Below are 13,858 nucleotides of genomic sequence, written 5' to 3'. Positions count from 1 at the left end.
AGTACGGGGGAGGGGTCTCTGTGGGTCTCTATGAGTACGGGGGAGGTCTCTGTGGGTCTCTATGAGTACGGGGGGAGGGGTCTCTGTGGGTCTCTATGAGTACGGGGGGAGGTCTCTGTGGGTCTCTATGAGTATGGGGGGAGGGGTCTCTGTGGGTCTCTATGAGTATGGGGGGGTGGTCTCTGTGGGTCTCTATGAGTACAGGGGGAGGTCTCTGTGGGTCTCTATGAGTACGGGGGGAGGTCTCTGTGGGTCTCTATGAGTACGGGGGGAGGTCTCTGTGGGTCTCTATGAGTACGGGGGGGAGGGGGTCTCTGTGGGTCTCTATGAGTACGGGGGGCGGGGGGAGGGGTCTCTGTGGGTCTCTATGAGTACAGGCGGAGGTAGGTCTCTGTGGGTCTCTATGAGTACGGGGGGAGGTCTCTGTGGGTCTCTATGAGTACGGGGGGAGGTCTCTGTGGGTCTCTATGAGTACGGGGGGAGGTCTCTGTGGGTCTCTATGAGTACGGGGGGAGGGGTCTCTGTGGGTCTCTATGAGTACAGGCGGAGGTAGGTCTCTGTGGGTCTCTATGAGTACGGGGGGGGGTCTCTGTGGGTCTCTATGAGTACGGGAGGGGGTCTCTGCGGGTCTCTATGAGTACGGGGAGGGGGGTCTCTGTGGGTCTCTATGAGTACGGGGGGAGGTCTCTGTGGGTCTCTATGAGTACGGGGAGGAGGTCTCTGTGGGTCTCTGTGAGTACGGGGAGGGGTGGGGGAGATCTCTGTGGGTCTCTATGAGTACGGGAGGGGGTCTCTGTGAGTCTCTATGAGTACGGGGGGAGGTCTCTGTGGGTCTCTATGAGTACGGGGGGAGGTCTCTGTGGGTCTCTATGAGTACGGGGGGAGGTCTCTGTGGGTCTCTATGAGTACGGGGGGAGGGGTCTCTGTGGGTCTCTATGAGTACGGGGGAGGTCTCTGTGGGTCTCTATGAGTACGGGGGGAGGGGTCTCTGTGGGTCTCTATGAGTACGGGGGGAGGTCTCTGTGGGTCTCTATGAGTATGGGGGGAGGTCTCTGTGGGTCTCTATGAGTATGGGGGGAGGTCTCTGTGGGTCTCTATGAGTATGGGGGGAGGTCTCTGTGGGTCTCTATGAGTATGGGAGGGGGGTCTCTGTGGGTCTCTATGAGTACGGGGGGGGGGGGTGGGGGAGGTCTCTGTGGGTCTCTATGAGTACGGGGGGGGGGGTCTCTGTGGGTCTCTATGAGTACGGGAGGGGGGTCTCTGTGGGTCTCTATGAGTACGGGGGGAGGGGTCTCTGTGGGTCTCTATGAGTATGGTAGGGGTCTCTGTGGGTCTCTATGAGTACGGGGGGAGGTCTCTGTGGGTCTCTATGAGTATGGGAGGGGGTCTCTGTGGGTCTCTATGAGTACGGGGGGAGGGGTCTCTGTGAGTCTCTATGAGTACGGGGGGAGGTCTCTGTGGGTCTCTATGAGTACGGGGGGAGGTCTCTGTGGGTCTCTATGAGTACAGGGGGAGGTCTCTGTGGGTCTCTATGAGTACGGGGGGAGGTCTCTGTGGGTCTCTATGAGTACGGGGGGAGGTCTCTGTGGGTCTCTATGAGTACGGGGGGGGGGGTCTCTGTGGGTCTCTATGAGTACGGGAGGGGGTCTCTGTGGGTCTCTATGAGTACGGGGGGAGGGGTCTCTGTGCGTCTCTATGAGTACGGGGGGAGGGGTCTCTGTGAGTCTCTATGAGTACGGGGGGAGGTCTCTGTGGGTCTCTATGAGTACGGGAGGGGGTTTCTGTGGGTCTCTATGAGTACGGGGGGAGGGGTCTCTGTGGGTCTCTATGAGTACGGGGGAGGTCTCTGTGGGTCTCTATGAGTACGGGGGGAGGGGTCTCTGTGGGTCTCTATGAGTACGGGGAGGGGGTCTCTGTGGGTCTCTATGAGTACGGGGGAGGTCTCTGTGGGTCTCTATGAGTACGGGGGGAGGGGTCTCTGTGGGTCTCTATGAGTACGGGGGGAGGTCTCTGTGGGTCTCTATGAGTACGGGGGGAGGGGTCTCTGTGAGTCTCTATGAGTACGGGGGGAGGTCTCTGTGGGTCTCTATGAGTACGGGGGGAGGTCTCTGTGGGTCTCTATGAGTACGGGGGGAGGTCTCTTTGGGTCTCTATGAGTACGGGGGGAGGCCTCTGTGGGTCTCTATGAGTACGGGGGGAGGCCTCTGTGGGTCTCTATGAGTACGGGGGGAGGTCTCTGTGGGTCTCTATGAGTACGGTGGGAGGTCTCTGTGGGTCTCTATGAGTACGGGGGGAGGCCTCTGTGGGTCTCTATGAGTACGGGGGGTGGGGGGGTCTCTGTGGGTCTCTATGAGTACGGGGGGAGGTCTCTATGGGTCTCTATGAGTACGGGGGGAGGTCTCTGTGGGTCTCTATGAGTACGGGGGGTGGGGGGGTCTCTGTGGGTCTCTATGAGTACGGGGAGAGGTCTCTGTGGGTCTCTATGAGTACAGGAGGAGGCCTCTCTGGGTCTCTATGAGTTCGGGAGGGGGTCTCTATGGGTCTCTATGAGTACGGGGGGAGGTCTCTGTGGGTCTCTATGAGTACGGGGGGAGGCCTCTGTGGGTCTCTATGAGTACGGGGAGAGGTCTCTGTGGGTCTCTATGAGTACAGGAGGAGGCCTCTATGGGTCTCTATGAGTTCGGGAGGGGGTCTCTATGGGTCTCTATGAGTACGGGGGGAGATCTCTGTGGGTCTCTATGAGTACGGGGGTGGAGGTCTCTGTGGGTCTCTGAGTACGGGGGTAGGTCTCTGTGGGTCTCTATGAGTACGGGGAGGGGTGGGGGAGGTCTTTGTGGGTCTCTATGAGTACAGGAGGAGGCCTCTGTGGGTCTCTATGAGTACGGGGAGGGGTGGGGGAGATCTCTGTGGGTCTCTATGAGTATGGGGGGGGGGGTCTCTGTGGGTCTCTATGATTACGGGGGGGGGGTCTCTGTGGGTCTCTATGAGTACAGGGGGAGGCCTCTCTGGGTCTCTATGAGTACGGGGAGGGGTGGGGGAGATCTCTGTGGGTCTCTATGAGTATGGGTAGGGGGTCTCTGTGGGTCTCTATGATTACCGGGGGGGGGTCTCTGTGGGTCTCTATGAGTACGGGGGGGGGGGGGGCTGGAGGTGGAGGGGGGATCTCCGTGGCGGCTCTGCGTGGCTCCACGGCTCTCTAGCGTCCCACGCGGCCCTCGGCGACATCGGCGCATCTTCCCCCTCTCCCCCGCCAGAGCTGGAGGCGCTGATGGCGAGCAGCCTTGACTACGACGAGCGTCTCTGGGCCTGGGAGGGCTGGCACCGCCAGGTCGGGCTTCTCATGCGGCCCCTCTACGAGCAATACGTGGAGCTCAAGAACGAAGTGGCCACCCTCAACGGTAGCACGGCACGCGCTTCGCACACACACCGTGGGGGGTGGGTGTTGGGGAGGGTCGTGGGTTCGATCCCGACCCCGTGACCATGCCTGCTTGTGATTTGGCGAGGTGTTGACCACCTCGCCCGGTACGCAGGAGGTTCGTGGGTTCGGGTGCCTGCTTGTGTTTGGTGAGGTGTTGACCACCTCGCCCGGTACGCAGGAGGTTCGTGGGTTCGATCCCGACGATGCCTGCTGTATTTGGTGAGATGTTGACTACCTCGCCAGGTACGCAGGAGGTCGCTGGTCGGGTGCCTGCTGTAGTTGGCGAGATGTTGACTACCTCGCCCGGTACGCAGGAGGTTCGTGGGTTCGATCCCGTACCCCTGACGATGCCTGCTGTGTTTGGTGAGATGTTGAGTACCTCGCCAGGTACGCAGGAGGTCGTGAGTTCGATCCCGTACCCCTGACGATGCTTATGATTTGGTGAGATGTTGACTACCTCGCCAGGTACGCAGGAGGTCGTGGGTCGGGTGCCTGCTGTATTTGGCGAGATGTTGACTACCTCGCCCGGTACGCAGGAGGTCGTGGGTTCGATCCCGACGATGCCTGTGATTTGGTGAGATGTTAACTACCTCGCCTGGTACGCAGGAGGTCGTGGGTTCGATCCCGACCCTGACGATACCTGCTGCTGCTGTATATTTGAAGTCTGCGTCTCTCCCTCTCTCTCCTCGTGGTGGTCACGTAGATTTGTCTCCGGGTCCTCCGGTTTGCCCCCTCCGCGATCAGAATCGACGTCGCCACCGCGTTTAGACTATCTGGCTGCTGAATTTCTATTTAAAGCTTTCGTGACTGTAGGGATTCATATTCTTGGTTCTTTCGGTAAAGTTACGTAGAAGCGAAATATTTTACTTCCCTTCTACGTGACTTTACCGAAATAATATTTGGCAACTGCTTTAAATTTCCACGCGATGATGATGGATGATGATGGATGATGATGGATGATGATGGATGATGATGGATGATGATGGATGATGATGATGGGTGATGATGGATGATGATGGATGATGATGATGATGGATGATGATGATGGATGATGGATGATGATGATGATGGATGATGATGATGGATGATGATGATGGATGATGATGATGGATGATGATGATTGATAATGATGATTGATAATGATGATGGATGATGGATGATGATGATGGATGATGATGGATGATGATGGATGATGATGGATGATGATGATGGATGATTGATGATGATGGATGATTGATGATGATGATGATGGATGATTGATGATGATGGATGATTGATGATGATGGGTGATGATGATGATGATTGGTAATGGATGATGATGATGGATGATGGATGATGATGATGGATGATGATGGATGATCAGCCACCACGTGTTTGAGCAGCTATCATTCGTGATGGCCACGTGGTCGCTTCTGAAAGAGAGTCTACGACGCGGCAGCTAAGTGTAAAATAACAAAGTTTTTAAACACCCGCACCTCGTCACACCTTGTCGCTCTGCCCTCATCAAAGACAAAGATCCCCCGTGTAGCCTCCAACAGGCTGTAGGGGCAAGTGCTGTTAGCGAGTAGCAGCAGCACCTATACACAGACAAAGATCCCCCGTGTAGCCTCTAACAGGCTGTAGGGGCAAGTGCTGTTAGCGAGTAGCAGCAGCACCTATACACAGACAAAGATCCCCCGTGTAGCCTCTAACAGGCTGTAGGGGCAAGTGCTGTTAGCGAGTAGCAGCAGCACCTATACACAGACAAAGATCCCCCGTGCAGCGTCTAACAGGCTGTAGGGGCAAGTGCTGTTAGCGAGTAGCAGCTGCACCTATACACAGACAAAGATCCCCCGTGTAGCCTCTAACAGACTTGGGGCAAGTGCTGTTAGCGAGCAGCGCCTATGAAGGCTACCGGCGCTGTGACACACGAGGGGGGTGGGTGGCCAGCACCACGCCCGGCCGCCTTTGTCTCTCCCCCAGTGGCGATGTTCACTACCATGCAGCACACCAGGTACTTATTGGAGGTTAAGGCTACATGGGGGATCTTTGTTGCGTGTGTGTGTGTATGTGTGTATGTGCGTGTGTGTGCGTGTCTGTGTGTATGTGTGTGCGTGTGTGTGCGTGTCTGTGTGTGTGTGTATGTGCGTGTGTGTGTGTGTGTATGTGCGTGTCTGTGTGTGTGTGTCTGTGTGTGTGTGTCTGTGTGTGTCTGTGTGTGTCTGTGTGTGTGTATGTGCGTGTGTGTGTGTGTCTGTGTGTGTGTGTGTCTGTGTGTGTGTCTGTGTGTGTGTATGTGTGTGTATGCGTGTGTGTGTGTGTGTGTCTGTGTGTGCGTGTGTGTGTCTCTGTGTGTATGTGTGTATGTGTGTGTGCGTGTGTGCATGTCTGTGTGTGTGTATGTCTGTGTGTCTGTGCGTGTGTGTGTATGTCTGTGTGTGCGTGTGTGCGTGTCTGTGTGTGTGTCTGTGTGTCTGTGTGTGTGTGTCTGTGTGTGTGTCTGTGTGTGTGTGCGTGTGTGCATGTCTGCGTGTGTGTGCGTATGTCTGTGTGTGTGTATGTCTGTGTGTGTATGTGTGTGTCTGTGTGTGTGTATGTGTGTGTATGTGTGTGTGTCTGTGTGTGTGTCTGTGTGTGTATGTGTGTGTATGTGTGTGTGTGTCTGTGTGTGTGTCTGTGTGTGTGTGTGTCTGTGTGTGTCTGTGTGTGTATGTGTCTGTGTGTGTCTGTGTGTGTGTGTGTCTGTGTGTATGTGTGTCTGTGTGTATGTGTATGTCTGTGTGTGTCTGTGTGTCTGTGTGTGTCTGTGTGTGTGTGTCTGTGTGTGTGTGTCTGTGTGTATGTCTGTGTGTGTGTGTCTGTGTGTGTGTGTCTCTGTATGTGTGTGTGTGTCTGTGTGTGTGTGTGTGTCTGTGTGTGTGTGTCTGTGTGTATGTCTGTGTGTGTGTGTCTGTGTGTGTGTGTCTCTGTATGTGTGTGTGTGTCTGTGTGTGTGTGTCTGTGTCTGTGTGTGTGTCTGTGTGTGTGTGTGCGTGCGGCAGGCTACATGGACTACGGGGACTATTGGAGGGGCAACTACGAGGTGAAGGAGGAGTTCGCTGGGGGCCCTGGCTACGCTTACTCACGCCGACAGCTCATGGAGGAGGTGCAGACCCTCTACAACACCGTGAGTGTGCACACAGACGCGGCAGCCGCAGTCGTCGTCAACGCCATCATCGTCGTCACCGCCATCGTCGTCATCGTCGTCATCATCGTCACCGCCATCGTCGTCATCGTCGCCATCATCGTCACCGCCATCGTCGTCATCGTCGTCACCGCCATCGTCGTCATCATCGTCACCGCCATCGTCGCCGCAGTCGTCATCATCGTCATCATCGTCACCGCCATCGTCGCCAACGTCGTCACCGTCATCATCACCGCCACCATTGTCACCGTCTTCGCCACCGCCCTCATCGTCACCGCCATCATCATCACCATCGACACCGCCACCGTCGTCGCCGCCATCTTCATCATCATCATCGTCACCGCCCTCATCGTCACCGTCTTCGTCATCGCCGCCATCTTCATCATCGTCGTCACCGCCACCGTCGTCACCGCCATCTTCACCACCGCCATCGTCGCCATCACTACCACAGCACTTGCCCCCATCAACAAGCCCGAGGCAGCACGGGTGGGTGGGGATCTTTGTCCACGTGCGCGTGCGTGTACGTGTGTGTGTGTCCGAGTGTGTGTGTGTTTGTGTACGTGCGTGTACGTCCGTGTGTGTTTGTGTCCGAGTGTGTCCGAGTGTGTGTGTCCGTGTGTGTTTGTGTTCGAGTGTGTGTGTTCGAGTGTTTGTGTCCGAGTGTGTGTGTCCGTGTGTATCCGAGCGTGTGTGTTTGTGTGTTCGAGTGTGGGTTTGTGTCCGAGTGTGTGTCCGTGTGTGTCCGAGTGTGTGTGTTTGTGTCCGAGTGTGTCCGTGTGTGTCCGAGTGTGTGTGTTTGTGTCCGAGTGTGTGTGTGTGTCCGAGAGTGTGTATGTCCGTGTGTGTTTGTGTCTGAGTGTGTGTGTCCGTGTGTGTTTGTGTCTGAGTGTGTGTCCGAGTGTGTGTGTGTGTGTGTCCGAGTGTGTGTGTTTGTGTCCGAGTGTGTGTGTGTCCGAGAGTGTGTCAGTGCCCGTATGTGTTTGTGTCCGAGTGTGCGTGTGCACCTGCCTGGGTATTTTGTACCATCGGACACTCCACCCCCACAACTCCCAATCGGTGATGGGGCAGTTGTGGAGAGAGTGGAGAGTTTCCCATACCTGGGCAGTGTGCTTATGGCCGGCTCCAGTTTAACAGCAGAGGTCTCACTCCGAATCAGTCGAGCGGCAATATCTTTTCATCGGTTGCGTAACGCTGTGTGGAAGCTACCTGGTCTGTCGCTCCGCACAAAGCTTCAGGTCTTCTCGGCCACGGTCATTCCCTCCTAATGGAACATCTTCGCCGGTTAGAAACATTTAGGCTGGCCTGCCTACGATCCATCCTGGAATTAACCAGACTGGATTGTGTGAGGAGCTCACAAATCCTTGAAAGATCTGGGCAAGGTCCCATCGGTGAGCTCCTCCGGCAGGCAAGGCTGCGATGGCTGGGTCATGTAGCCCGCATGCCCAGCCACCGCATGCCGAAACAGCTTTTGTTTGGCCGGATAGAGGGGGCTAAACGGGCGCGGCACGGGCTAGAGAAGAGATGGAGTGATGTAGTACAGGAGGACGTGGAGCTGAGTGGACTTGCCGATGACTGGTACCAGCGGTGTCAAGATCGGCCTCTGTGGAGGAGGCTCGTGAAGGACGCTACTCACAACAACGAGCGGAGCGCCGGGTGGCTAAAGCACAGCAGGTTGGCACAGTAGGGGGCACAGGTGGTGCATCAGCCACTCATCTCAGTCAGTCGACCCATGGCACCTGGGTCTGCCCCGTGACCTCCTGCCAGTGGGCGTTTGACACTTCACGTGACCTCAAGGTGCACATAGCTTGGCACAAGCGTCGTGGTGACGTCACCGCCACTTAGTGGCGAATGGCGGTTGTTGTTGTTGTGTGCGTGTGTCCGAGTGTGTGTGTCCGTGTGTGTTAGTGTCCGAGTGTGTATGTGTGTGTCAGAGTGTGTGTGTGTCCGTGTGTGTTAGTGTCCGAGTGTGTGTTTGTCAGAGTGTTTGTGTCCGTGTGTGTCTGTGTGTGTGTGTCTGTGTGTGTGTGTCTGTGTGTGTGTGTCTGTGTGTCTGTGTGGGGATCAGTGGTTGTAGCGCTGTCAGCACTACGCCGCGCTACGAACCTGGCGACCCGAGTTCGATTCCCGCTCACGGCCAACACCACCGGTGACGAGTCTCTGAACCGGTTCTGGACCTCCCCTCGGTCGACTCACCCTCAAATTAGTACCTGCTGCGGTGTGCAGTTAAACATCAGCCACTGGGGAGACAAAGGCGGCCGGGCGTGGTTGGTGGCCACCCACCCCCTCGTGTGCCACAGCGCCCAGTAGCCTTCATAGGCGCTGCTCGCTAACAGCACTTGCCCCTACAGTCTGTTGAGGCTACACGGGGGACCTTTGTCTGTGTATAGGTGCTGCTGCTATTCGCTAACAGCACTTGCCCCTACAGCCTGTTGAGGCTACACGGGGGAATCTTTGTCTGTGTATAGGTGCTGCTGCTATTCGCTAACAGCACTTGTCCCTACAGTCTGTTGAGGCTACACGGGGGACCTTTGTCTGTGTATAGGTGCTGCTGCTATTCGCTAACAGCACTTGCCCCTACAGTCTGTTGAGGCTACACGGGGGACCTTTGTCTGTGCATAGGTGCTGCTACTCGCTAACAGCACTTGCCCCTACAGTCTGTTGAGGCTACACGGGGGACCTTTGTCTGTGTATAGGTGCTGCTGCTATTCGCTAACAGCACTTGCCCCTACAGTCTGTTGAGGCTACACGGGGGACCTTTGTCTGTGTATAGGTGCTGCTGCTACTCGCTAACAGCACTTGCCCCTACAGTCTGTTGAAGCTACACGGGGGACCTTTGTCTGTGTATAAGTGCTGCTGCTATTCGCTAACAGCACTTGCCCCTACAGTCTGTTGAGGCTACACGGGGGACCTTTGTCTGTGTATAGGTGCTGCTGCTACTCGCTAACAGCACTTGCCCCTACAGTCTGTTGAGGCTACACGGGGGACCTTTGTCTGTGTATAGGTGCTGCTGCTACTCGCTAACAGCACTTGCCCCTACAGTCTGTTGAGGCTACACGGGGGACCTTTGTCTGTGTATAGGTGCTGCTGCTACTCGCTAACAGCACTTACCCCTACAGTCTGTTGAGGGTACACGGGGGACCTTTGTCTGTGTATAGGTGCTGCTGCTATTCGCTAACAGCACTTGCCCCTACAGTCTGTTGAGGCTACACGGGGGACCTTTGTCTGTGTATAGGTGCTGCTGCTATTCGCTAACAACACTTGCCCCTACAGTCTGTTGAGGCTACACGGGGGACCTTTGTCTGTGTTTTGGCTGCTGCTGCTACTCGCTAACAGCACTTGCCCCTACAGTCTGTTGAGGCTACACGGGGGACCTTTGTCTGTGTATAGGTGCTGCTGCTACTCGCTAACAGCACTTGCCCCTACAGTCTGTTGAGGCTACACGGGGGACCTTTGTCTGTGTATAGGTTGCTGCTGCTACTCGCTAACAGCACTTGCCCCTACAGTCTGTTGAGGGTACACGGGGGACCTTTGTCTGTGTATAGGTGCTGCTGCTATTCGCTAACAGCACTTGCCCCTACAGTCTGTTGAGGCTACACGGGGGACCTTTGTCTGTGTATAGGTGCTGCTGCTATTCGCTAACAGCACTTGCCCCTACAGTCTGTTGAGGCTACACGGGGGACCTTTGTCTGTGTATAGGTGCTGCTGCTATTCGCTAACAGCACTTGCCCCTACAGTCTGTTGAGGCTACACGGGGGACCTTTGTCTGTGTATAGGTGCTGCTGCTACTCGCTAACAGCACTTGCCCCTACAGTCTGTTGAGGCTACACGGGGGACCTTTGTCTGTGTATAGGTGCTGCTGCTACTCGCTAACAGTACTTGCCCCTACAGTCTGTTGAGGCTACACGGGGGACCTTTGTCTGTGTATAGGTGCTGCTGCTACTCGCTAACAGCACTTGCCCCTACAGTCTGTTGAGGGTACACGGGGGACCTTTGTCTGTGTATAGGTGCTGCTGCTATTCGCTAACAGCACTTGCCCCTACAGTCTGTTGAGGCTACACGGGGGACCTTTGTCTGTGTATAGGTGCTGCTGCTATTCGCTAACAGCACTTGCCCCTACAGTCTGTTGAGGCTACACGGGGGACCTTTGTCTGTGTATAGGTGCTGCTGCTACTCGCTAACAGCACTTGCCCCTACAGTCTGTTGAGGCTACACGGGGGACCTTTGTCTGTGTATAAGTGCTGCTGCTACTCGCTAACAGCACTTGCCCCTACAGTCTGTTGAGGCTACACAGGGGACCTTTGTCTGTGTATAGGTGCTGCTGCTATTCGCTAACAGCACTTGCCCCTACAGTCTGTTGAGGCTACACGGGGGACCTTTGTCTGTGTATAGGTGCTGCTGCTACTCGCTAACAGCACTTGCCCCTACAGTCTGTTGAGGCTACACGGGGGACCTTTGTCTGTGTATAGGTGCTGCTGCTACTCGCTAACAGCACTTGCCCCTACAGTCTGTTGAGGCTACACGGGGGACCTTTGTCTGTGTATAGGTGCTGCTGCTACTCGCTAACAGCACTTGCCCCTACAGTCTGTTGAGGGTACACGGGGGACCTTTGTCTGTGTATAGGTGCTGCTGCTATTCGCTAACAGCACTTGCCCCTACAGTCTGTTGAGGCTACACGGGGGACCTTTGTCTGTGTATAGGTGCTGCTGCTATTCGCTAAAAGCACTTGCCCCTACAGTCTGTTGAGGCTACACGGGGGACCTTTGTCTGTGTATAGGTGCTGCTGCTATTCGCTAACCGCACTTGCCCCTACAGTCTGTTGAGGCTACACGGGGGACCTTTGTCTGTGTATAGGTGCTGCTGCTACTCGCTAACAGCACTTGCCCCTACAGTCTGTTGAGGCTAAACGGGGGACCTTTGTCTGTGTATAGGGGCTGCTGCTACTCGCTAACAGAACTTGCCCCTACAGTCTGTTGAGGCTACACGGGGGACCTTTGTCTGTGTATAGGTGCTGCTACTCGCTAACAGCACTTGCCCCTACAGTCTGTTGAGGGTACATGGGGGACCTTTGTCTGTGTATAGGTGCTGCTGCTATTCGCTAACAGCACTTGCCCCTACAGTCTGTTGAGGCTACACGGGGGACCTTTGTCTGTGTATAGGTGCTGCTGCTATTCGCTAACAGCACTTGCCCCTACAGTCTGTTGAGGCTACACGGGGGACCTTTGTCTGTGTATAGGTGCTGCTGCTACTCGCTAACAGCACTTGCCCCTACAGTCTGTTGAGGCTACACGGGGGACCTTTGTCTGTGTATAGGTGCTGCTGCTATTCGCTAACAGCACTTGCCCCTACAGTCTGTTGAGGCTACACGGGGGACCTTTGTCTGTGTATAGGTGCTGCTGCTACTCGCTAACAGCACTTGCCCCTACAGTCTGTTGAGGCTACACGGGCGACCTTTGTCCGTGTATAGGTGCTGCTGCTACTCGCTAACAGCACTTGCCCCTACAGTCTGTTGAGTCTACACGGGGGACCTTTGTCTGTGTATAGGTACTGCTGCTACTCGCTAACAGCACTTGCCCCTACAGTCTGTTGAGGCTACACGGGGGATCTTTGTCTGTGTATAGGTGCTGCTGTTACTCGCTAACAGCACTTGCCCCTACAGTCTGTTGAGGCTACACGGGGGACCTTTGTCTGTGTATAGGTGCTGCTGCTACTCGCTAACAGCACTTGCCCCTACAGTCTGTTGAGGCTACACGGGGGACCTTTGTCTGTGTATAGGTGCTGCTGCTACTCGCTAACAGCACTTGCCCCTACAGTCTGTTGAGGCTACACGGGGGACCTTTGTCTGTGTATAGGTGCTGCTGCTACTCGCTAACAGCACTTGCCCCTACAGTCTGTTGAGGCTACACGGGGGACCTTTGTCTTGTGTGTGTGCAGGTGGAGCCTCTGTACAAGGAGCTGCACGCTTACGTGAGACGCAAGCTGAGGAATCAGTACGGGAGCAAGGTCAGCCTCACGGGAGGGCTGCCTGCACACCTCCTGGGTAAGAGCGGCGGTGATGAGTCTCTGGGTCTCTGTGTGTGAGTCTGTGGCTCTCTGTGGGTCTCTGTGTGATGAGTCTGTGGGTCTCGGTGGGTCTCTGTGTAGTCAGTCTGTGGGTCTCTGTGTGGTGAGTCTGTGGGTCTCTGTGTGGTGAGTCTATGGGTCTCTGTGGGTCTCTGTGTGATGAGTCTGTGGGTGTCTGTGGGTCTCTGTGTGGTGAGTCTGTGGGTCTCTGTGGGTCTCTGTGTGATGAGTCTGTGGGTCTCTGTGTGGTGAGTCTGTGGCTCTCTGTGGGTCTCTGTGTGGTGAGTCGGTGGGTCTCTGTGGGTCTCTGTGTGGTGAGTCTGTGGGTCTCTGTGTGATGAGTCTGTGGGTCTCTGTGGGTCTCTGTGTGGTGAGTCTGTGGGTCTCTGTGTGATGAGTCTGTGGGTCTCTGTGTGGTGAGTCTGTGGGTCTCTGTGGGTCTCTGTGTGGTGAGTCGGTGGGTCTCTGTGGGTCTCTGTGTGGTGAGTCTGTGGGTCTCTGTGTGATGAGTCTGTGGGTCTCTGTTGGTCTATGTGTGGTGAGTCTGTGGGTCTCTGTGTGGTGAGTCTGTGGGTCTCTGTGTGATGAGTCGGTGGGTCTCTGTGGGTCTCTGTGTGATGAGTCTATGGGTCTCTGTGTGGTGAGTCTGTGGGTCTCTGTGGGTTTCTGTGTGATGAGTCTATGGGTCTCTGTGTGGTGAGTCTGTTGGTCTCTGTGGGTCTCTGTGTGGTGAGTCTGTGGCTCTCTGTGGGTCTCTGTGTGGTGAGTCGGTGGGTCTCTGTGGGTCTCTGTGTGGTGAGTCTGTGGGTCTCTGTGTGGTGAGTCTGTGGGTCTCTGTGTGGTGAGTCTGTGGGTCTCTGTGTGACGAGTCTATGGGTCTCTGTGTGTGAGTCTATGGGTCTTCGTGTGATGATTCTATGGGTCTCTGTGTAATGAGTATATGGGTCTCTGTGTGGTGAGTCTGTGGGTCTCTGTGGGTCTCTGTGTGGTGAGTCTGTGGGTCTCTGTGTGACGAGTCTATGGGTCTCTGTGGGTTTCTCTGTGATGAGTCTGTGGGTCTCTGTGGGTCTCTGTGTGGTGAGTCTGTGGGTCTCTGTGTGACGAGTCTATGGGTCTCTATGTCATGAGTCTATGGGTCTCTGTGTGTGAGTCTATGGGTCTCTGTCTAATGAGTATATTGGTCTCTGTGTGATGAGTCTGTGGGTCTCTGTGGATCT

At 55.5% G+C, this 13,858-nt stretch overlaps 1 protein-coding gene across 1 annotated transcript in view; it reads left to right on the top strand.

Moving 5' to 3' along the window:
* LOC142906763 (angiotensin-converting enzyme 2-like) overlaps positions 1 to 13,858 on the top strand; it is a 45,209-nt gene that overhangs the window by 13,435 nt on the left and 17,916 nt on the right. The window contains exons 4-6 of the mRNA XM_076055209.1: positions 3,255 to 3,398; positions 6,439 to 6,563; positions 12,513 to 12,618. Coding sequence (XP_075911324.1) covers positions 3,255 to 3,398; positions 6,439 to 6,563; positions 12,513 to 12,618 — 375 coding nt within the window. The remainder of the gene's footprint in view (positions 1 to 3,254; positions 3,399 to 6,438; positions 6,564 to 12,512; positions 12,619 to 13,858) is intronic.

This window comes from Petromyzon marinus, chromosome 70 (assembly GCF_048934315.1).
Source record: "Petromyzon marinus isolate PM22_M1 ecotype Great Lakes invasive population chromosome 70, UKy_Petmar_22M1.pri1.0, whole genome shotgun sequence".
In the NCBI taxonomy this organism is placed as follows: Eukaryota; Metazoa; Chordata; class Hyperoartia; order Petromyzontiformes; family Petromyzontidae; genus Petromyzon; species Petromyzon marinus.
This window is presented reverse-complemented; position numbering and strand designations above follow the sequence as displayed.